This window comes from Oryctolagus cuniculus, chromosome 13 (assembly GCF_964237555.1).
Source record: "Oryctolagus cuniculus chromosome 13, mOryCun1.1, whole genome shotgun sequence".
In the NCBI taxonomy this organism is placed as follows: domain Eukaryota; kingdom Metazoa; phylum Chordata; class Mammalia; order Lagomorpha; family Leporidae; genus Oryctolagus; species Oryctolagus cuniculus.
This window is the reverse complement of record NC_091444.1, coordinates 27440967-27464867: the sequence shown is the minus strand read 5'-3', so window position 1 is coordinate 27464867 and position 23901 is coordinate 27440967. Positions and strand designations below refer to the sequence as shown.

The window sequence follows — 23901 nt, the reverse complement described above, 5'->3', positions numbered from 1 at the left end:
TACTTTGGCACCCTGTCAATATACCCCTGTATTCAATTTTTTTTTCAAATCCTTAGAATAATCATAAAGAACCCATTCTGTTCCCAAAAAGCAACAGATTTCATTAAATCCACAATCTCAAATGAGTGGAAATCTTTTCAGTTCTCAGGCAATTCAGTCATCCTGACAGAACTCCATCATCAGACTCCTTTATAGCCATCTACAAAGTTATTCAGCCACTATTCTGAGAAATATCACTTTATTACAAGATATCTTTTAAATAATTTTAAAATATTCTATGTATTTCAATACAAATCTATTTCCCTAGTCCATTGCAACTGATGTACAAATAGTTGGAAAAACAGTTCTGATTTATACAGCTAATCACAATAGAAAGGAAACGTGTTACAGAACTTTTGTCTGTTATCCAGTGTCTTGTAACTGTCACCTTCACACCATCTACCACACTGTCCTGCGTCATACTTTGCCTGATTTTCCTTTCTAGCAAGAACAATAACAACAAAGGGCAAGAAGTGAAAGTTATGTCTACTCAGTTTTTTGGCTTTCAACCACAAAAACATAGTAACATTCTCATACTTCCTTTTACCCTTCCAAGCTTATTTTATTAGCAAAGAAAATCAAAATTAAGATTAGATCAGAAAAGGCCACCAAAATACTTACAGAGAAAATCATATAGTAACATAACAAGTAAATAGGCAAATATGTTTTTCAAAGTGTTTTTAAATTCTACCCAATTTCTTTTTTTTTTTTTTTTTTTTTTTTTGACAGGCAGAGTTAGTGAGAGAGATAGAGAGAAAGGGCTTCCTTCCATTAGTTCACCCCCCAAATGGCCGCTACAACTGGCACGCTGCGCTGATCCAAAGCCAGGAGCTAGGTGCTTCCTCCTGGTCTCCCATGCTGGTGCAGGGCCCAAGCACGTGGGCCATCCTCCACTGCTTTCCCGGGCCACAGCAGAGAGCTGGACAGGAAGGAGCAACCAGGACAGAATCCAGGGCCCCAACCGGGACTAGAACCCAGGGTGCCAGCGCTGCAGGCGGAGCATTAGCCTAGTGAGCCACGGCGCTGGCCAAATTCTACCCAATTTCTAAATGAAGACTCTTTAAAAGCAAGCAAACAGCAACAACAAACACACACACACACAACACAAGCAGGTTAGGAAGAGGAGTTTTTTAGCCAAACCAGAAGAAACAAAGGGAAACAAAAAGACTTCCGGTTCAACCTTTTTGGAAGCCAGTTAGGTAAAGCATATCAAAGTACAAAAACCACTTACATCTCCAACCCAGAAATTCAGCAATTTATACCAAACACTATCACACATATGGAAAAATCTATGGGTAAGAATGTCCATCACAAAAACTGGGGAATAAGTTCCTAAGAACAGAAGATTATGTGACTTCCTGTGACACAATATTACAGGACAGTGTTTGCTGCTAATGTACTCATGATATAATATGCAAAAACAAATGATAAAACAGTATGTACGCTACAGCTCTAATTTAAAGACACAAACATGCTGGGGAAAAGGCTAGAAAGATACACTAAATATTAGTAAGACGATTGCAGGGAATCAATAATCTCCCTATTATTGGTGAAATTCAGGCAGTTCTACATGACAGATTTTAATAATACTCTTGTACATGGTGAGCCCTTAAGCTTGGTACCTGAAAAATATCAAAGAGATGCTTACAGGGGATAAAATTAAGACTCTGAGAATAAAAGAAGTTATATAGGCATTGCTTAGAAAATATAAACCTATAGGGATCATCTGGCAGTCATTCCTAACCCTGAAGAGAAGTTACAAATAAATGATTATAAAGAAAAATGTGTTCAAAGCAGGCTAACCCCTGACACCTCCTCCTTGCCTGATTTGTTTAACTCTCTTAAACCTAAACAGCCCTTTGCCTTGCCTGGAAAGCCTAACCTGTCGAATCCCCACAATCATATGCTGCTGCTAATCATCTTCAGGACACACCGATATCTTTCTTTTCCGAATATAAGTAATTATTAAATATTCTTCTTTTCAACCTGCTTCTCCAGCCTGCTCAAGGAAAGACAATGTTTTCAAATGTCCTTTATCACCATGGCAATGAATCTCACTTATATATATGAAGACACTCAGGGCCTTGTTTATCCATCTCATATCCTTAATATGTCTGCTCAGCAGAGTGCTTGCTCAATTCCTAGAAACTACAGTCTCACAATTCTACAAAACTACCTATCAATATCACCTGAAGTAGAGACCAGCTCCCTAAAACTCAGGAAGAATGTTAACCAGGAAGACTTAGGGAGCAACAAACAAGGGGCAGGTTCTCAGTTTAGGGAGGTAGGAAGAACACTACGGCTGAGGCAGGGCAACCACTGACATACGATACAACATAGAGACTGTTCCTGAAAAGTTAAATCAACCCGAAGTCAATCCATACTTAAAGGGGCCCTCTAGGCCATCACAAGAGTAAAAGGTGTATCCTTCTCCAGCACCATCCAGTCCAAACCCTAAGCCTTTTTTGGAAGTGATACAAGGGGAAAAAGTCAAAGGTTCTATCAAAGCGTTCTGCCTCCAGGTTCATATCACAGAGATTCAAGTCTCAGGGCTATTAGAGGGCCCCAGGTGACTTGTTAAAAAGCAGCTACAGACATGAGGGATTTAGTTAGCATCCCAGTTCACCTACCTACCCTCACCTCTGTGCTTTGAAGTGCTCAGAGTAGGGCAGTACAGTGAAATCTGCCTCGGACACCATCTCTGAAAGACAAGCCCCAGGGGAAAAGGCTGAGTTGCCAGAGAATAAATCTTTATACTATATGCCATCAGAAATCTGTATTTGAAGACCATCTGTAAAAAGAGATCGGTCTCCTTTAGAACAACAGGTGGTCTCTCATGGGTGACTATATATAAAATACATGGCCTCATTATTATTAGCTGATGGCTTTCACTGAGCTCTGAGGTTCAAATATTGCCATAGTCAACAAAACAGAATTTCTCCTTTCCCTAGTAGCAATGACTCATGCTTCAAGCACAAAGCAAGACACCTAGCCAGCTGAACAAAGGTTACCCTAAGGTGGAAGACACCCATATCAGTCTCCATTAAGACATAAGCCCTTAGAAATTGGATTTTAAATTAATATTTAAATCTAAAGCGTACTGCCAGTTAGGATGCCTGTACTTGATTCCCTACCTATCATTTGTCAATAGTGGTTGTTACTAAAAAGAACCATTCCTTTGATGTTCCACATCTTTGTAACATCCTTGAGATATGTCCAAGATCCTTAGGACGTGTCTACGCTTCATCCTTGAAATTTTATGAAAGGAACACCGGAATATCCACTGTACACATTTGGTGAAATACAGAATAAACTCAGAAAACATACTAACCATAATCTCTCTAGGCTTCCCTTTTCCCCCAGTGCACTTCAGTCTGCTGCTCTCCACACCCTTCCTTGGGCTCCAATAGAGCAAACCTGTAACCAGCGTGCAAGTAGTCCATGCTCAGCTTCTACACTAAATACGCCTTCTCTTGCCTCCCAACCATAAAGTTAAATTTTCTTTTTTTTTTAAGATTTATTTTATTTATTTGAAAGAGTAACAGAAAGAAGTAGAGACAGAGAATGAGGTCTTCCATCTGCTGGTTCATTCCCCAGATGGCCACAACAGCCGGAGCTGCACCTATCCGAAGCCAGGAGCCACGAGCTTCTTACGGGTCTCCCATGTGGGTGTAGGGGCCCAAGGACTTAGGCCATCTTCTACTGCTTTCCCAGGCCATAGCAGAGAGCAGGACCGGAAGAGGAACAGCCGGGACTAGAACTGGCACCCATATGGGATGCCTGCGCTTCAGGCCAGGGCATTAACCCACTGCACCACAGCGCCAGCCCCTGAAGTTAAATTTTCATTCCATGGGGCTGGTGCCATGGCTCACTTGGTTAATCCTCTGCCTGCAGTGCCGGCATCCCATATGGATGCCAGTTCTAGTCCTGACTGCTCCTCTTCCAGTCCAGCTCTCTGCTGTGGCCCAGGAAGGCAGTGGAGGATGACCCAAGTTCTTGGGCCCCTGCACCCGCATGGGAGACCAGGAGGAAGCACCTGGCTCCTGGTTTAGACCGGCGCAGTTCCAGCTGTAGCAGCCATTTGAGGGGTGAACCAATGGAAGGAAGACCTTTCTCTCTGTTTTTCTCTCTCACTCTACCTAACTCTACCTGTCAAATAAATTAATACATAAAATTTTCATTCCAAACTAGTCTGTGAGTGCTATTAAACACCTATAATACCCATTACCTAGAAGGCACATGGCTTCATTTCTCTGAAATTACATTTTTTTACTTGCAACATATGGGATTAATATCATTTCTATTGTTCCCTCTACTCTAAAACCCTAATTTCATGACATATTATAAATTATTTTGTGATTTGTCCCAACTGACCCCTAAACTCCTAAAGTCTATTATTATCTTCAGTTGCTCTAGCATTTTCAGGAGTCAATATTTATAATTTGTATCAAGTGTTTGATGTGTGCTTTCATACAAAACACATTCTCATTTGTGTTTATCTTAAGAAAAATGACCTGCTATATTTCTATTTATTTTAAGCACCTTCCATCACAGTAAATTCAACAGAAGTAAATAAAATTTAGTTGAGTAAATAAACACTTAAGAGAAAAAAGTAATTTCTTAAAGCTGAGTAAGCACCAGAATAACATTAATACTAGAAGGCCTAGAAGCCCAGCACAAGATTTACAGTTATCATGGTGCCACCTAGTGGACATTTGCATTATATTCTGATTAAATTTAAATTACTTTCAACTTTCTATATTTTGTCAGGTTACACTACACCATGTAATCCAGTTCATCTAAAAAACAGATTTGCTTAACACATAGCCAGTATGCTGAGGAATATTCCTGTTTAAAATGATCCTGACTCAAAAATACCAACTTTAAATCCAACAAATGGAAATAAGACAAATGTGGGGCCGACGTTGTGGCCTAATGGGTAAAGGCCCCACCCACGATGCCAGGATCCCACATAGTGCCAGTTCATGTCCAGACTGTTCCTCCAATCCAGTTCTCTGCTAATAGGCCTGGGAAAGCAGTGGAAGATGGTCCAAGTGATTAGGCCCCTGTACCCACGTGGGAAACCCAGAAGCAGCTCCTGGTTCCTGGCTTCAGTCTAGCCCAGCTCTGGCCACTGCAGCCATCTGGGGAGTGAACCAGTAGATGGAAGAGTTCTCTGTCTCTGTCTCTCCCTCTCTCTCTGTAACTCTGCCTTTCAAATAAATAAAATAAATCTTTTTTTGAAAAGAATGCTATTCCTTTAAAAAAAAAAAAAGACAATAAAAAGAGGAAATAAATGGCACTTTGATAAAGAAGATTCGGTTCAAACAAAAATAACTGTATACTTTTCCAATTAGTCCACTGAATGTTTTAAATAGTCAACACTATGCAATTTAAGACAGTTTAACTACAATTCAGGCAAGAATTACTGTCTATGTACAGAAACTAACTATTACTTTGCCATCAAATAAACACACAAATCATGGGGGAAGTGTCACTTTTAAGAAAGCTTATAAAGTCCAGCAAAAGATGCTGTCCCTAAAATGTCCATCTCATTCACCCCATTTTATGACTAATGTAATACAGCTTAGTAAAGATCTTTTTCTTCTCTCTACAATTGTTCCAACGAGTATTTGGGGAGTTCTAGTCACAATTTATAGTCAAAACAAAGGCAGCCGCTGCTATTCCGGAGATATCCAAGAATATTCACTTCTAGGATCTGCTATGGATAAGCTCATTTCTCAATCTGTAGTTATGATCACCTAGTCATATTCTCTTACTTGCTGAACGATCCTAGAAAACAGCCTACCAAAACTGCAAAGGAAGTCAAGTAGTGTATCAGGAGGTAGAAACAGCATGCATCGGCAGATGAGACGTTATACCAACATTGAAGCAACCAGGAGCAACAGCCAGCAGAGCAATAAAGCAACCTACTTCCTTCAGATGGGCCAAAAGATTAAAGAAACAGGCCAAGAAGCTCAATTCCGGTGTACCAATTTGGGCAGGGATCCACAAGTGTTACTGTAACTTCATAGCCAAGTTTCGTTTCACAAAAAAGTTTAAAATGGAAATAAAATGTTCACCAATTAAATCTTTTTCCATTTTTGAGAAAACAGTTGAATTGCTTTGAAATTAAATGCTGTAAGCACCATTTCATCTAAAAAAATGTAAAACAGAGGTTGGTGTTGTGGCACAATAGGTTAAGCCACCGCCTGCGACACCTGCATCCCATTTGGGCACCAGTACAAGTCCCAGCTGCTCTACTTCCCATCCAGCTCCCTGCTAATGCGCCTGAGAAAGCAGCGGAGGATGGCGCAAGTGCTTGGGTGCCTGCCACCAACATGGGAGACCCAGATGAAGCTCCTAGCTCCTAGCTTCAGCCTGGATCACCCCTGGCTGTTGCGTCTACTTTGGGAGTGAACCAGCTGATGGAAGATCTTTATTTCTCTGTAACTCTTTCAAATAAATATATAAATTTTTTCAAAAAGATAAATATTAACTTTGTACCCAAAAATCTATCAAATAATTTCATAATTTTCAGTTTTAAATGAAATATATTTACCGATTCATCACAAAATTATTGATTTTATGAAACTTTAAAGAGATTTCTCTATCCCTTTAATATGGAATAATTGCAGTTTCCAAAAAAACAGAAATCCAGATCTTCCTATTTTCCTCAGAAAGCTTTAATTTCCAAAAAAAGAAAGATCAACTGTATTGTTAAGATATTAACAACGATGAGCTTGCTGTGGTCTGGATACAGTGCGACCCCTGAAGTTTCTGTGCCGAAGAGTTGAGGTAGGAGAACCTTCAAGCAGAGGAGTCTAGAGGAAAGGAGTTAGGTCAGTGGGGGGCATCACCCTCAGAAGAGGCTAACACAGTTCTTCTGGGGCCCTGGGTGGCTCCCCTAAGAGTGTGTTGTTATTAAAAGAGCAAGATTGCTCCCTCCCCGGTCTCTGGCTTCCTAGCTTACCATGTAATCCCTCTGCACAGGGCAGGTTCCGGTTCTGCTTGTTTGTTGGGTCACGATGCTGCCAGAGGGGCTGCACCCGAGGCCAAACGGACAGAGCTATTGTCTCATCTTGGGCTTTCAAAGCCTCCAAAACTGTGAGCTAAATAAAAATTTTTTTTTCTTTCATAAAGCACCCAACCTTGGCTGTTTCCTTTACAGCAACAGAAAACAAACTAAGACTACATGCCATTCAAACTATAACTGACGGAATCTGAAACAGCACATAGGATTTGTCCCTATGGCTCAGTCCACCAGCAAACTGTATCACAAGCATGGAGTATGGCAATTCACTTTCAAAACACCATCTAAAATACCACTCTCAGATAAGTTGCCATGGAGTGGACTGTTGGGGTCTCAAGCCCGAGACTGTCCCCTGACCAGCAGGGGCCAGTACAGACACTCCCCGACAAGGCAAACAGGAAGGGTAAGGTCGACGGGTCAAGTACACACCACAAGCACCTGTGAGTTCTGTCGAAGCAGGAACCACTTTATTGAGGAAGTGCACAGGCTTACAAAGCTTACGAAGGACATGCACAGTAGGGGAGCCAATCAGCAAAAAGGTCACGCAGGCACGGGTGGACCACGCACAGGGGCACCTTAAGCGACGTATAGGGATCACACACTGTCCACGTGTCTGGAAATAAATCGGACCTATCCCTGCAGGTGGTCCAATCTCGAGCAGTTTAACTGCAGCAACCGCAGACACGCCCCCCCCCCCATCACCCCCCAGGTGCCATGTTGTTAGGGACTATTTTAGGCAATGGCCAACATATCCCCCTTTTTGTTTTATATTAAAGAGAGGAAGATGAACTGAGCGGAGAGTATGCCTGTCTTAGGTTGTCCCCTCTCACTGGGATTAGCCCTTTAAGGAGCATGTCTGTCTTAGGTTGTCCCCCTCTGGGGATCTTACCCATCTTTGACTATTACTCCAGCTGTTAGGGGCAGTCCCAGGGGATCTTACCCATCATTGGCTACCACCTCAGCAACTCAGGGTATGATGTATTATACCTTTACATCTTGGCAGTGGCCGTGGGCGGATGTATAGGGTTCCCAATCTGGCGCTTAAAGAGCGGCATAACCTGGTTTTTGAAGAGTGGCATATTGTTGTCAGACCACCATTAACTGCACCGCAGTGATGCGATCTTAGACAAATTTACAAGGACAATGAAGACCAAGGGGCTCACAACGGGGAGGAGATAAGGAAGCCATCCCCCAAGGCCCAACCACAGGTACAATGTTTTTCAAGGTCTTCTTGGAGGGTCTTGATCTTGTCCTGGACAATGTCGGAGCGATTCACTTAAAGCAGCACTCCTGATGCATCATGATGATCCAGTCACAATGAGACAGAGAGTCCAATGTGGTCTTTTCATCTCTGTAAGAGAAAAGAAAAATTACTCCTCAGGAGGGGTCCTCCTGGGTGACTTTCTTGTCCAGAAGTCTTTTGAATAACAAAAACAGGGCTATTCCATGGACTCATAGAGGGCCTAATATATCCCAGATGTAATTGTTCTGATATGATTTCTTTTAATATTGACAACTTGTTTCAAGGCAGTGCCCACTGTTCCACCCATATAGGTGGCCCCGAGAGCCATTGAATTGCAGGGACCAATGGAACAGTGGCCTCTAGGATTGGGGGTGAGGTCTGACCTGGGGGGCTGGAACACCAGTCCTAGAAGCCTCGAAGAACGGGTCACCCCTGTAGTTGCTTAAGGAGCCTGGTGGCTTAAATTGCTGTTGATGTTCTTCCTCCTCTAGGAGATCCTCATAGAATGCCTTATGATCTGTCCAGAAAGCATCCCGAAAGTTACCGGTACAGGAGGATTAGCGGCCTGGTTTCTTTCCGCCTGCGTATGACATTCGTCATTAATAAAGGCACACCACTTTATGTATAGAGGACCAGGGAGTACAGCTTTAGCCCAATTTTTCCAGTCTTGGGTAGTACATTGTTGATGAGCAAAACCCTGGAGAATAGTCTCGGTCCATGGAGAATGTGGCCCATCTTCAGAAACAGCCTTTTTTAATTCTTTTAGCTCATGGGCTTCCCAAGGATACCACGGTGCAGGCCGGTAACCTCCTGGATTGACATTTACCGGAAAAGCCATGCAAGGTAAGATGGCGGCTGCAAGCCATCTTGGTTAGAAGGACAAGATGGCAGCGGGTGATCCAAAGGAGGGGAATGACCATAAGGAGGTTGCCACATGGGCAGAACAAGGCCGGACATCCCCTCTGTAAATGGAGGTGCGGTGGGTTGAGGCCATGCTGGGCCTTTAGGGGTTACCACCACACCTGAAGGCTCTACCTGAGTTTCAACTGCCTCGGGATTTATGAGCCTCCTGACGTTCCTCATTAACCACCTAGCCCATCTGTTTCCTATCAACCGGCTTAGGTGTGCAAGATTTTTTGTGTGGCTTTAAGCCTTGAGTCTTTAGTATGTATCTCAGCGCCTTAGGCGCTGGGTCCTTAAACTTAGCATGAAATTGCCCCATCCTTTCAGGGATACCTACCCAGAGAGCCTCGATTAGCCACGTCCGCCGGTACTTTTACTTAGGCCGGAGTCAGTCCTTGTCTCGGCCAGAGTCAGTCCTTCTTTAGGGCTCATTTGAGCCCGTCGTGCCCCACGTTGGGCACCACTTGTCGGAGTCTCAAGTCCGAGGATGGTCCCTGACCAGCAGGAACCAATACAGACACTCCCCGACAAGGCGAATGGGAGAAGTAAGGTCGACGGGTCAAGTACACACCACAAGCACCTGTGAGTTCTGTCGAAGCAGGAACCGCTTTATTGAGGAATTGCACAGGCTTATAAAGCTTACGAAGGACATGCACAGTAGGGGAGCCAATCAGCAAAAAGGTCACGCAGGCACGGGTGGACCACGCACAGGGGCACCTTAAGCGACGTATAGGGATCACACACTGTCCACGTGTCTGGAAATAAATCGGACCTATCCCTGCAGGTGGTCTAATCTCAAGCGGTTTAACTGCAGCAACCGCAGCCATGCCCCCCCAATGACCCTCCAGGTGCCATGTTGTTAGGGACTATTTTAGGCAATGCCCAACGGTGGACTTCACATTTTGGCTCTAAGTCCAAACCACAAACAACTGCCACTCCCCAGCCTCCATATCACTGCTACTTGTGGGCCGCACTGGCTGCTGGCTACTGGCTCTCCTGCCCTTCTACTCCTGGATGCCCTGACCCTATGTCCTGCTTGAGACTTGTAAATCTTTCGGTATGAAGTGAATCTCCCACATTCCCACAGTCCCAGACAATCTTAGGATATTTAAAAGCCATTTTCCCTCTCAAATGACAATGCATTTGGAAGATGTCCGACACTTCCTTCTGTCTCTGTCAGGCACAAAGGCTGGGAGGGAGAAAAACACATAACCACCCCATGAACAGCATTTCCAGCTCCATGTTTGTAATTCTGTGTGGACTGCAGTATATTTTAGAGACGGTAATGTGGTTGAAAAACTAAACTGCGGTGACAAGATAAAGCATCAATATTACTTATAGGCGTTACTTTGGTTTAGATGTTAAATGCTCCCCCCAAAGGCCCCTGTGTTCCCCAAAGTCTTATGCTAATGGTACTAAAAGGGTGAAAACTTAATCCAGCTATGGCATTTGGAGGTGAGGCCTTTGGGAGGTACTTGGGTTGGACTGGATCGTTGTTGAGCACTCCCAGGATTAAAGCCCCCAGGTTTCAAAAAGAGATCCCAAACACAGACAGCAAGTGAGCTCCCTGACCCCTGCCATCTGTCGCTCAGTGCTACTGCAGGATACCGCACAGCAGGGGCACCATTAAGGGGTAGCCAGCCAATGGACCACACCCAGTCTTGAACTGTGAAGCCAAAATCAATTTCTCTCTTTTCTAAATTGGGCTACCTTGGCCATTTCATTAGAGTGACAGAAAGCTAATTACTTCAGGCATCCTAAGTCTTTTCTGTTGTTGTTGTTGTTTTTCTTTTTCTTTTTTTTTTTTTTTTTTTTTGGACAGGCAGAGTTAGACAGTGAGAGAGACAGAAAGGTCTTCCTTTTTCCATTGGTTCACCCCCCCAAGTGGCCGCTACAGCCGGTGTGTTGCGGCCAGCGCGCTGGGCCTATCCGAAGCCAGGAGCCAGGTGCTTCCTCCTGGTCTCCCATGCAGGTGCAGGGCCCACGCTCTTGGGCCATCCTCCACTGCCTTCCCAGGCCACAGCAGAGAGCTGGACTGGAAGAAAAGCAACTGGAACAGAATCCAGCGCCGCCCCAACCGGGACTAGAACCCAGGGTACCGGCGCCACAGGCAGAGGATTAGCCAAGTAGAGCCACGGTGCCGGCCTAGGCTGCATCTCTTTGAACATTAATATAGCCATCTGTTCTCTTGCGTGGCCTGCAATATTTGAGAAGACCATCCCAAGAAAAGTCATTCCTAATAATAATGCTCCTCCCCTTCTCTCTCAGACTATAGCAGAGGACAAAAAGACCTCTGCACGGCTCTCATCCACGACTACCTTCTACTGAAATCAATTCCTGAGACGCCCTCCTCATCCCATGGCTGACTCTCTCTGGCAATAAAGGCTTATTATGGTCATTAAAAGAATGTAATATCTCCCACATCGTAACAATCTTCGATTCCTGGAAGTGGGGGTAGGGGTGGGAGGGAGGGGGGAAGGGGAGGAGGAGGAGATATTGATTATGCATTTCCAAAAACAATACTCCTCACTAAATACTTAGGAGGAGAAAGAAAATCTGCATTCCCAAGAACAATACTCTTCACTGAATACCCTCTGAAATGTTTCTAACATTCCTACTTTTTCTCTAGTGGACATCACAGAGTCAGTATGTTTTACAGATGGAAAATATGTATGCATCTCTCCTAGGAATAAGAAATTTGAGGCAGGGGCCGACACTTTAGTGCAGCAACTTAAGCGGTGGCCTGAGGTGCCGGCATCCCATATGAGCACCAGTTGAGTCCCGGCTGCTCCACTTCTGATCCAGCCCCTGCTAATGCACCTGGGAAAGCAGGAGAAGATGGCCAAGTCCCTGGGCCCCTGCACCTACATGAAAGACCCGGAGGAAGCTCCTGGCATCAGCCTGGCACAGCCATGATCATTGCAACCATTTGGCGAGTGAAGCAGCAGGTGGAAGCTCTCTGTCTCCTTTTCTCTGTAACTCTACCTTTCAAATAAATAAATCTTTTAAAAAGAAGAAGAAGAAGAAGAAGAAAAGCAATCTGAGACAACAGCCAGATCAGGTTATCACAGACTAGTCATCTTCAAAGGAAACTCCTTCTAGAATCACAATTACACTAGGACACCAAACATGCACTAGATTTTCTAAAAGCTAGCAAAGATCTCTGACTAAAGCAGGTTACAGAGAATAAATATTCCCCCTGCCCCACCAAAAAAATACATGAATAAAACCATGGAGTATAAAGTAAAGTATGATCAACAATGTTTTTTGTTTGTTTGTTTGTTTGTTTTTGACAGGCAGAGTGGACAGTGAGAGAGAGAGACAGAGAGAAAGGTCTTCCTTTGCCGTTGGTTCACCCTCCAATGGCCGCCGCGGCTGGCGCGCTGCGGCCGGCGCACCGCGCTGATCCGATGGCAGGAGCCAGGAGCCAGGTGCTTTTCCTGGTCTCCCATGGGGTGCAGGGCCCAAGCACCTGGGCCATCCTCCACTGCACTCCCTGGCCATAGCAGAGAGCTGGCCTGGAAGAGGGGCAACCGGGACAGAATCCGGCGCCCCAACCGGGACTAGAACCCGGTGTGCTGGCGCCGCTAGGCGGAGGATTAGCCTAGTGAGCCGCGGCGCCGGCCCAACAATGTTCTTCTATGACCTCGGTAGAACCGGGATGGAGTCAAAGATGCTGCCCAAGGGAGACCTGAGCATGTGACTCCTATGCACTACATAGAACACATGGCTTAAACTAACGTATTCTGCTGCTTAGTCCAAGGGACTATTACAAGCAAACATCAACTTCTTCTCAATGTGGGAGCACAAATAAATAATAACAAAAGCAAAACTAGACAAACGGGATTACATCCAACTAAGAAGCTTCTAAACAGCCAAAGAATCAGTAAAGAGACAAGCTAGAGAATGGGAGAAATGCCAACTGTTCATCTGACAAGGGGTTAACATCCAGAACATAAAAAGAACTAAAACAACTCAATAGCAAAAATAATAATTAATAATAATAATCTGATTAAACAATGGGCAATAGACCTAAATAGACATTTCTCAAAAGAAGACATGACTACCTCCAGTGACAGAGTCATAAGGCATCCTCCTCTGTCATAAACTTTTACTCATAAAAGAGTTCAAGAAATATGACTTAGTCTGTTATTTTATCTTTTACAAACCAAACCTAAGCCACCTTGGACAAATCTAATTATTTTTCCTTTTAAAGACTCTCCTCATCTCTTTTCAAATCTATTTTTTATTTAATTCCATAATCTTTCCTGAAAGAAAACTAGTTATGGAAATCCAAAGGCTAAAATGTACATATTTAAATCTTCATAGAAATTCAAGTATGGTTTAATACAGGAATAAAACAAGAGATTAAGCATTCTTGTGTTAAAGTGATTGAAAGTACAAAAATTGCTTTAGTTTAGACTCAAGCTATTAGAAAACATAAAAGACACTAAAACTGCCCTAGGTTTCTTCTTTGAGATATGACTAAATGTTTAAAGCCAGCCTTGGAATTGTCTCCAAGTGCTGCTAAAAAACTTAAGTAAGGCATTCTTATATTAGCATTTGTATTGTCTAATACAGGATTGCCTTACTAAACTCCAAACTACTCATTATAACATTTCAAAAGCAAGCAATCAAATGTGAAACATCACCAGCCCAGTCCAGTGGACCCAGGATCAAGGAAAAGAAGCATTCTAGAGTCAGTGAAGAAACCTCAAATTCCTCCATGTATCTGTTTTTTGTAATGCAGGTAAGACTGACACCCTTCTGCAACTGAAACCTCAGAAATGTCAAGAAAATTAGACTCTTACCTTCTGTGCTACACTCAGGAAAGGAATCAACGAGGGAATCAGGGTAAGCTTCAGCAGGACCAATTAATTCAGAACCATCATTAATTATTCCACCCTAAAAAGATCAGAGCAATTGTGTTTCACAGTCATTAAAACTAATTTTAAAAAAAGCAGTAATATTTCAACTGAGTATAAGTACAATGATTACAGCAACTATTAATCTATTAAACTCAACTACTACTGTATTCAAAAAATCAAGAGGTATACCAATATCAGAAAAACAGTTGTAATAAACGTGTCATACCAATACAACATGCTACTTATCAAGGGCACTGTGGAGTGGCAGTAGGGAAGAGGAAATTTATGGAAAATTATCCTTTCTGCATAATTTTTGTATAAACCTAAACTGCTCTAAAAATAGTCTAGTATTTAAACATTCAATGGGAATATTTCTCTTAAAAAAAAATTAAATCTATCAAAAGTACCCATAAAGAAAATGCAGAAGAAAAATCTCATCCGCTAAAAAATATTGTTCAGTATCCTTACTGCCTAGTCATTTCAATTAATGATAAATTATGGAATCCATTAAGAAGTCACTAAATTTTATCACATTATAAACAACAACATAGCACAGAATACCTCCAGTGATCTGAGAAGCCACGTAAATTTGAGAGCTATCTGTATAAAATGTAGGAAAACCAAAGAAGCAAGATATTGTCAGCAAAGAAACACATTTTGAAAGATATTTTTAAAAATATAAGCTTCGTCTCTATGTGACCATCATTTTAAATTTACATTTAAGTTTGCAAATTCAGACATCAAAAGATATTTACTGTTACTCTCTTTGAAACCAGAGAATGCTATCATCAAACAAGGAGTGGTGATACAATTTTACACTGTGCTCCAATCACAGATTTACGAATTTATAATTCTTAAATAATTATAACTGGTAGCTTTGTAATCCACAAGGAGAGAAGGCCTATACTTCCCAGAATGGAGAGTCCCCACCCATACCTCAGGGGAAGAAAAGTCCTCATCAAGGTCCCCACCTGTTGAGGCCAGCGCCGCAGCTCACTAGGCTAATCCTCCGCCTTGCGGCGCCGGCACACCGGGTTCTAGTCCCGGTTGGGGCGCCGGATTCTGTCCCGGTTGCCCCTCTTCCAGGCCAGCTCTCTGTTGTGGCCAGGGAGTGCAATGGAGGATGGCCCAGGTGCTTGGGCCCTGCACCCCATGGGAGACCAGGAGAAGTTCCTGGCTCCTGCCATCGGATCAGTGCGGTGTGCCGGCCGCGGCCGCCATTGGAGTGTGAACCAAAGGCAAAGGAAGACCTTTCTCTCTGTCTCTCTCTCTCACTGTCCACTCTGCCTGTCAAAAAATAAAAATAAAAAATAAATAAATAAAAAATAAAAAAAAAAGGTCCCCACCTGTGCCTAAAGGTCAACCAATGAGGATCAGACCTGCCTCAACCTTTAACCCCCACGCCCTGTACCTACAAAAGGAGCCCTCACAAAGTCTGACGCAAGACTTCTCAGCCCCTGCTCTGTTGGGACTGAGGAACCTCCCCTGGGAGAGGAATCCCAATAAAAGCTTGTGAATTGATTCGTCTGCCTGGGAAGATTTGTTATGTGCCGGACACCTTGCACCCAGCTCCAGCTGTTGCAGCTATTTGGAGAGCAAACCAGCAGATGGAAGATCTCTCTCTCTGCTCTGCCTCTCTGTAACTCTTCCTTTCAAATAAAAAATAAATTTAAAATACAATATACGTATTTAGAATAGTAAACGCTTATTATTAGCTGATATAAGAGCTGCTTATAAGATAAAAACTTCAAAATATCTTAGTTTGCAATCCTAGAGATATATTATTTATCAAACAGCATTCTACAAAGTAATAAAGAACAAATCTTTAATGAAACAAAAATAAAAGTAAAAAAAATATTCTATAGAAACTAGAGGGACGAAGCATAAAAATATGCCACAAGTCTTTTTTTTTTTTTTTTTTTTACAGGCAGAGTGGACAGTGAGAGAGAGAGACAGAGAGAAAGGTCTTCCTTTGCCGTTGGTTCACCCTCCAATGACCGCCGCGGCCAGCGCACCACACTGATCCGAAGGCAGGAGCCAGGTGCTTATCCTGGTCTCCCATTGGGTGCAGGGCCCAAGCACTTGGGCCATCCTCCACTGCACTCCCTGGCCACAGCAGAGAGCTGGCCTGGAAGAGGGGCAACCAGGACAGAATCCGGCGCCCCGACCAGGGCTAGAACCCGGTGTGCCAGCGCCGCTAGGCAGAGGATTAGCCTACTGAGCCGCAGCACCGGCTGCCACAAGTCTATTTTAAAACTGCAGTTCAGGCCGGCGCTGCAGCTTACTAGGCTAATCCTCCACCTGTGGCGCCCACACTCTGGGTTCTAGTCCCAGTTGGGGCGCCAGTTCTGTCCTGGTTGGTCCTCTTCCAGTCCAGCTCTCTGTTGTGGCCCCGGAAGGCAGTGGAGGACGGCCCATGTACTTGGGCCCCCGCACCTGCATGGGAGACCAGGAAGAAGCACCTGGTTCCTGGCTTCAGATTGGCACAGTGCGCTGGCCGTGGCGGCCATTTGGGGGATGAACCAATGGAAGGAAGACCTTTCTCATTGTCTAACTCTGCCTGTCAAAAAAAAAAAAAAAAAAAAATACACTCCAGTTCAAAACGAGTAATCTTTGTAGTATTTTCTGAGTAAGTAGTAAAAAAATTGTCATATAATATCTCAAAATTTTATGTTAATTAAGTTAACATAGAGGGAAAAACTTCAAATACCGTAGAATGAGTAGATCAACAAATGGTTTTTAAAAAGGCAATGACAAAACTGGATAAATCTGTTAAAAAACTACCATTGAGGGCTCTAGAAATTGATCAAAAGCATAAAGCAAATGAAAACGCAGTTTATCACAAAAGCCACAGAACCACAGTGAGAACTATGGGAGTCTGGGACTTTCTTGCTAGAGGCTGTCCCACCCCCATTGCAGTGAGACTGCCATGCTAACCATAGAAGGGCAAGGCAAACCGTGAAAACCAACAAACTCACTTGTGTGGGAAACTGATGTGATCTGGACTGAAGCATAGAAAATAATCCACCCTTGGGCCGGCGCCGCGGCTCACTAGGCTAATCCTCCGCCTAGCGGCGCCGGCACACCGGGTTCTAGTCCCGGTTGGGGCGCCGGATTCTGTCCCGGCTGCCCCTCTTCCAGGCCAGCTCTCTGCTGTGGCCCGGGAGTGCAGTGGAGGATGGCCCAGGTGCTTGGGCCCTGCACCCTATGGGAGACCAGGAAAAGCACCTGGCTCCTGGCTCCTGCCATCGGATCAGCGCGGTGCGCCGGCCGCAGCGCGCCAGCCGCGGCGGCCATTGGAGGGTGAACCAACGGCAAAGGAAGACCTTTCTCTCTCTCTCACTGTCCACTCTGCCTGCCAAAAAAAAAAAAAGAAAAGAAAAGAAAATAATCCACCCTCAACACTGCTGTCAGTAACGCTGGCATTCTCAGTGCTAGACGAATGGTGAGCATCAGTGGCTCAGCAAGCTTGAGTGGCAGTTTGCAAAAGACAAGGCATATAGCAGGGAGATCCAGGAAAACAGAGTCACAGGAGGTCTGAATAAGCTACCCACTCATGGAAGAGAGAGCAGAAAAGGAACCATCACCCAAGCCTTTGGCAAAGCATGAAACAGTACCTATGCACAGAGCAAATGCAGGAAATCTCAAAAGAAAGTAAAATCAGGGCAAACTTAAAAACTGCCTCAATTTTGAAAATAGAGAGAGAACCATCAGCATTAAGGGGGAGCTTATAACAACACAGGTTTTTAAGCCCAAGTAATGGCCAAACTCTGGCCAAGCACTAAGCTGATTCAGGACTAATCCCTAAGTGGCCATGCTTACAAATGAAACTAAATTAAAAATTAAGTAGAGATATCAGCAATCACATAATTCACAGGAAACAGAGTCCACAGATTCAGTTCAGACTAAAGACACTAACAAAAAGGGTTAGTTACCAAGACATTTGGCCTGGCAGTTGAGGTGCCGATTAAGATGCCTGTGCCCCATACTGCAGTGCCCAGGGTTTGATTCCTGGCACCAGCTCCCAGCCAATGTAGACCCTGGGATGCAACAAGTACTGGGTCCCTGCCACCCAAGTGGGAGACCAACACTGAGTTCCTGGCTCCCAGCTTCAGCCTGAGCCAGCCCTGACCATTGTGGGCATTTGAGGAGTGAACCAGTGAATGTGAGCATGTGTGTGCTCTCTCTTTCTCTCTCTCGCTCTCTCACTCTCTGCCTTTTGAAACTACTAGAAGAAAACGTAAGTGAGACATTGGAATAGGCAAAGATTTTTTGGATATGATCTCAAAAGCACAGGAAACAAAGCAAAATTAGATAATGGGATTACATCCAACTAACAAGCTTCTACATAGCAAAAGAATCAGTAAAGAGACAAGCTAGAGAATGAGAGAAATGCAAACTATTCATCTGACAAGGGGCTAACATCCAGAACATATAAGGAACTCAAAAAACTCAATAGCAAAAAAATAATAATAATCCAATTAAACAATGGGCAATAGATCTTTCTCAAAAGAAGACACTCAAGCTTTCACAAACCCTAAAAACAAGTGTCTCATTTCACAAAGTCTATAAGCAAGTGTCTTCCAGCCATCATTATAATCAGGAATTCCCAGATACAAAAGAGAGGATAAACAGGTCATTTTTACTTAGATTGTTTACTCCATGATTTTCCTAACCCAAACTGTTTTTTCAGTTCTGTGGCATGCGTTAATTTGCATGACTGCTTTTTGTTACTTCTATAAAGCAATATTCTCCTTGCTTAATAATAATGCCTCTACCTACAGGCTTAGATTCCCTGACACAGAGAAACAACAGTAAAAAGAATAATAAAGAGCTAATTGTTTATCAATTCAATTATTCTCAAGATCTGCATTGGGTCATAAGCAAAAGCCAAATGTATGATCTTCATGTAGTTTATAGAGTAAAAAAATTAAGCAGATAGGATAGGCATTTGGCACAGCAGCTGTCACCTGGAACACTTGTACCCCACATCACTATGCCCAGTTAGAGTCCCAACTTCTCCACTTGGGATCCAGCTCCTTGCTAATGTGCACCCTAGAAGGAAGTAGATGATAGCTCAAGTACTTGACTCCCTGCCACCCTTGTGGAAGACCCAGATGGAGTTTTAGGCTTCCTGCTTCAGCCTGGCCCAGCCCTGACTGTTGTAGGCATTTGAGTAATGAACCAGCAGAGAGAAGATGTGTGTGTGTGTGTGTGTGTGTCACTGTACAATGAAAACAAACATTGCTTTCAAAAAAGAAAAAAGAAAAATTGATATAATTTTTAAAATATCAAGCTGAAATTGTATACATATCTGCACTAAAAATAGAATCTGTATCTCAGACTTTATTATTTAGCTGTTCTACTTTTTTTAGAAAACAACAAAATTCAAAAGAAAGCAACACTTTCTGTTTTATTTTGCTACAAGTTAGAAAACAAAAGTGTTTAATAAGATATAAAATATTCCAGAAAGATGACCAAACCTTGAAGAAATCTTCAAGTTGTTTACTGTTGTAAAGAGCAGGAATATTGGCAGAAAACTGGAGCAGGTCTTCAGCGCACTGTCTTCTCTCTTCAATAACAGTTTCCTCAAATCGTCCTAGGATTAAACAGGAACCCACACTTAAGGAAAGAATGATCAACCCACTGGCTATGCCACGGATCAGAAAGCAGCTGCAGGCCCACCACTGCCTACTTGCTGGGCTTATCAAGCAAACTTCCGAAGTCAAATCTAATCCCTACCATTAGAATCAGCAACACTGTCACTAGAAAAGAAAACAAGGTTACTATAAAACAAGAGGCAGAGGTGTCAGTGATAAATAAATGCTGTGTTCATAATCCAGGACCCATCACTGTAAGAAACACCAGTTAAGGAGCTGATGATTTGAAACTGAAGTTGAAAAGAGAATTTTAAAGAACTCCGATGGTTTTCTATCATAATTTAATACTGTAATTACTCACACAATTTTCCCTTTTCTACTCTTTGATTTAGAACAGGGCTGAAGAGAGGAAATTATGAGAACATCTGTACTATCAGTGGGGTCAAAAACCTCAGCTCGAAGCAAAAGGCTTTTATGCTCAACTCCATGTGTGAGGCTGTCAGCGTACATGACAGCAAGCTCGTGAGAAAAAAGAACACACACAACACCAGTGAGATATGCTTTATAAGGTGATCGAAAGGTGGTTTTCATAGAATTTTTAATGATACATACAATTTGAATGCTGATAAGACATTTTCAAATATCATACTGAATTACTCTTAGATTAGATTACTGGTTGGCTGGCATGTCATGTATCACACTGATTGCAATATAGGTTTAAAAAAATACAAAATCAAAAGAGCAACATCATTACACACTGAAACATTTTAAGTGGTTTTACAAAATGTTAACAGAAAACTAAGGCACAGAGAGACTCCTGGTCTTCTAACTCAAGGCAAGAACTTAAAACTGAGCCACTAAAATACCCTCTACCCAACGTGTCTCAAGCTTAGGGAAAAGTATCTGTTTCATGATAAAGAAGGTTTTGGAGTTAGATATGGGCTCCAACACAAGCTCTATCATTCACTAGCTCTAAAATCTCAGGCAGATGATTTGCTTATTTGTGAAATGGAGAAAATGGATGAAGTACTTAAGGCTCCCACTTCTATGCCAGGCGCATCGTAGCATACTTAACAGATTATCACACTGTCTATGAATCTTTAAGTGCTACCACTGTAACTAGCACACAGAGCATGCTGGCAAATTTCTGTTGACTGTGTCAGTAAATAATGAAAACGGGACCAGTGCTGTGCCATAGCAGGTAAAGCCACTGCCTGCAGTGCTGGCATTGCATACAGATCCTGGTTCAGGTCCTGGCTGCTCTACTTCTGATCCATCTCTCTGTTTATGCCCCTAGGAAGGCAGCAGAGGTGGTCCTAGTACTTGGGCCCCCGCACCCCCATGGGAGACCTGGGGGAAGCTTCTGACTCCTGACTTTGGCCTGGCCCAACCCTGGTCATTGCAGCCATTTGGGGAGTGAACCAGAGGATGGAAGACCTCTCTCTGTCTCCATCTCTGTCTCTGTCTCTAACTCTGCCATTCAAATAAATTAAATAAATCTTTAAAAAAGAGCTTCATTTCTCTATTTAAAAAAAATAATGAAAACTTGGGCCGGCGCCGTGGCTCAATAGGCTAATCCTCCACCTTGCGGTGCTGGCACACCGGGTTCTAGCCCCGGTCGGGGCGCCGGATTCTGTCCCGGTTGCCCCTCTTCCAGGCCAGCTCTCTGCTGTGGCCCGGGAGTGCAGTGGAGGATGGCCCAAGTGCTTGGGCCCTGCACCCCATGGAAGACCAGGAGAAGCACTGGCTCCTGCCATCGGATCAGCGCGGTGTGCCGGCCACAGTGGCCATTGGAGGGTGAACCAATGGCAAAGGAAGACTTTCCCTCTATCTCTCTCTCTCACTTTCCACTCTGCCTGTCAAAAAAATAAAATAAAATAAAATAAATAAAAAAAAGAAAACTTGGAAAAATAATTTTTAAAGATTTATTTATTTGAAAGGCAGATACAGAGAGAGAAGGAAAGAGAGAGAGAGCAAGAGAGCGAGAGAGAGAGAGAGGTATCTTTCATCTACTGCTTCACTCCCCAAATGGCCACAATGGCTGGGCCTGAGCCAAAACAAAGCCAGGAGCCAGGAGCTTCATCTGGGTCTCCAACTTGGGTGCAGGGGCCCAAGCACTTGGACCATGTTCTACTGCTTTCCCAGGGTCATTAGTAGGGAGCTGGATAGGAAGTGGAACAGCTGAAACTTGAACTAGCACCCATATGGGATGCTGGCACTGTAGATGGAGGCTTAACCTATTACATCACAGTGCTGGCCCCAGAAAAATTTTCTTTAAAAAAAAAATAAATAAATTATCTTACACTGGAAAATCCTAAGGAGAAATCTTTTTTTTTTAATTTCTAAGATTTATTTATTTATTTGAAAGTCAAAGTTACACAGAGGGAGGAGAGGCAGAGACAGAGAGAGAGAAAGAGGTCTTCCATCCAATGGTTCACTCCCTAGTTGGCCGCAACAAACGGAGCTGCGCCAATCGGAAGCCAGGAGCCAGGAACTTCTTCTGGGTCTCCCACGTGGGTGCAGGGCTCCAAGGACTTGGGCCATCTTCTACTGCTTTCCCAGGCCATAGCAGAGAGCTGGATCAGAAGAAGAGCAGGCGGGCCTCGAACTGACGCCCATATGGGATGACAGCACCTCAGGCCAGGGTGTTAACCCGCTGCGCCACAGCGCCGACCCAAGGAGAAATCTTAACTGTGGGTTCATAAACAATGCCCTATGCCACAGCTCACAGACAAGTTTCCAGGACAACAATCCAGAATTCCTCACAGATACTCATACACACTGAAAATTTTTCTAAGAAAAGGGACTATAACTTCATCAGCATCCTCAAAGACTCAAGACCACGGAAGGTTGGCAGCAGACAAGTGGTAGTGAACAAGATTCCTAACATTCAGTATAATGTTTGATTTACTATGGAACAGGCTTCCAGTTGCTCTCCAAGTATCTCTTCTCACTTCCTTCCCCCTCAGTAAGCTGATGTCCCATTTGTAACTGGGTGCACGGCAGCCCAGAGAAGAAAACTACCACTGCCAGCTGGCCTTGCAGTTAGGTGTGGACATGGACTGGTTTGGGGCCAAAACACGTAAGCAAAGGTATTCTGTATGTGCCCAGGAATCTCTTAAAATACAGCTCTCTCCCCTCACTTTTCTTCTTTGTCACTTTCCCCTTCCAGGAAGGCCTATGAAGTGGAATGTTAAAAATGACAGAACAAGGCAGGAGCTTAGATTCCTGATCACGATGGCACTGCTAGGCCTGAGGCTACTGACAGATCTTTTGCCTTGAGAAACAAATGGAATTCTGTCTTGCTTTAAATTCTGTCACAAGGGGGCTGGTGCTGTGGCATAGCAGGTAAAGCTGATGCCTGCAGTGCTGGCATCCCATATGGGCACCAGTTCAAGTCCCGGCTGCTCCACTTCCAATCCAGCTCTCTGCCATGGCCTGGGAAAGCCGTAGAAGATGGCCCAAGTCCTTGGGCCCCTGCACTCACATGGGAGACCTGGAAGAAGCTCCTGGCTCCTGGCTTTGGATTAGCATAGCTCTGGCCATTGCAGCCAATTAGGGAGTGAACCAGCGGATGGAAGACCTCTCTCTCTCTCCCTCTCCCTCTCTCTCTCTCTCTTGCTGTCTTTCTCTCTGCCTCTCCTTCTCTCTCTGTATAAACCTGACTTTCAAATAAATAAGTAAATTTTAAAAATAAAATAAATTATGTCACAAGTAACCAAACCTAATATGCTAATCCTGGGGTGGGTGCTTGGCACAGCAGTTAAGATGCCACTAGATGGGGCCAGCGCTGTGGCACAGTGGATTAATGCCCTGGCCTGAAGCCCCAGCATCCATATGGGCACCAGTTCGAGACCTGGCTGCTCTACTTTCGATCCAGCTCTCTGCTATGGCCTGGGAAAGCAGAAGATGGCCCATGTCCTTGGGCCTCTGCACCCTTGTGCGAGACCCAGAAGAAGTTCCTGGCTACTGGCTTCAGATCAGCACAGCTCCGGCCATTGTGGCCAATTGGGAAGTGAACCAGCGGATGGAAGACCTCTCTCTCTGTCTCTGCCTCTCCTCTCTCTGTGTAACTCTGACTTTCAAATAAATAAATAAATCTTAAAAAAAAAAAAAAAAAAGGTGCCACTTAGAAGCCTGTATCCCATATCAGAGCCTGGGTTTGAGACACAGCTCTTCTCCCAGTTCCAACTTCCTGCTCATGCACACCCTGGG

The 23901-nt window shown here is 43.9% G+C and overlaps 1 protein-coding gene across 4 annotated transcripts in view; it reads right to left on the bottom strand.

Moving 5' to 3' along the window:
* RPS6KC1 (ribosomal protein S6 kinase C1) overlaps nt 1-23901 on the bottom strand; it is a 183155-nt gene that overhangs the window by 124442 nt on the left and 34812 nt on the right. For 3 of the 4 annotated variants that reach the window (XM_002717514.5, XM_017347788.3, XM_070055299.1), the window contains 2 exons: nt 19570-19685; nt 14030-14123 (listed from right to left, as the gene is read on the bottom strand). In XM_002717514.5, the coding sequence (XP_002717560.1) occupies nt 14030-14123; nt 19570-19685 (210 nt within the window). The remainder of the gene's footprint in view (nt 1-14029; nt 14124-19569; nt 19686-23901) is intronic. The other variant, XM_070055300.1, reaches the window with a different exon arrangement.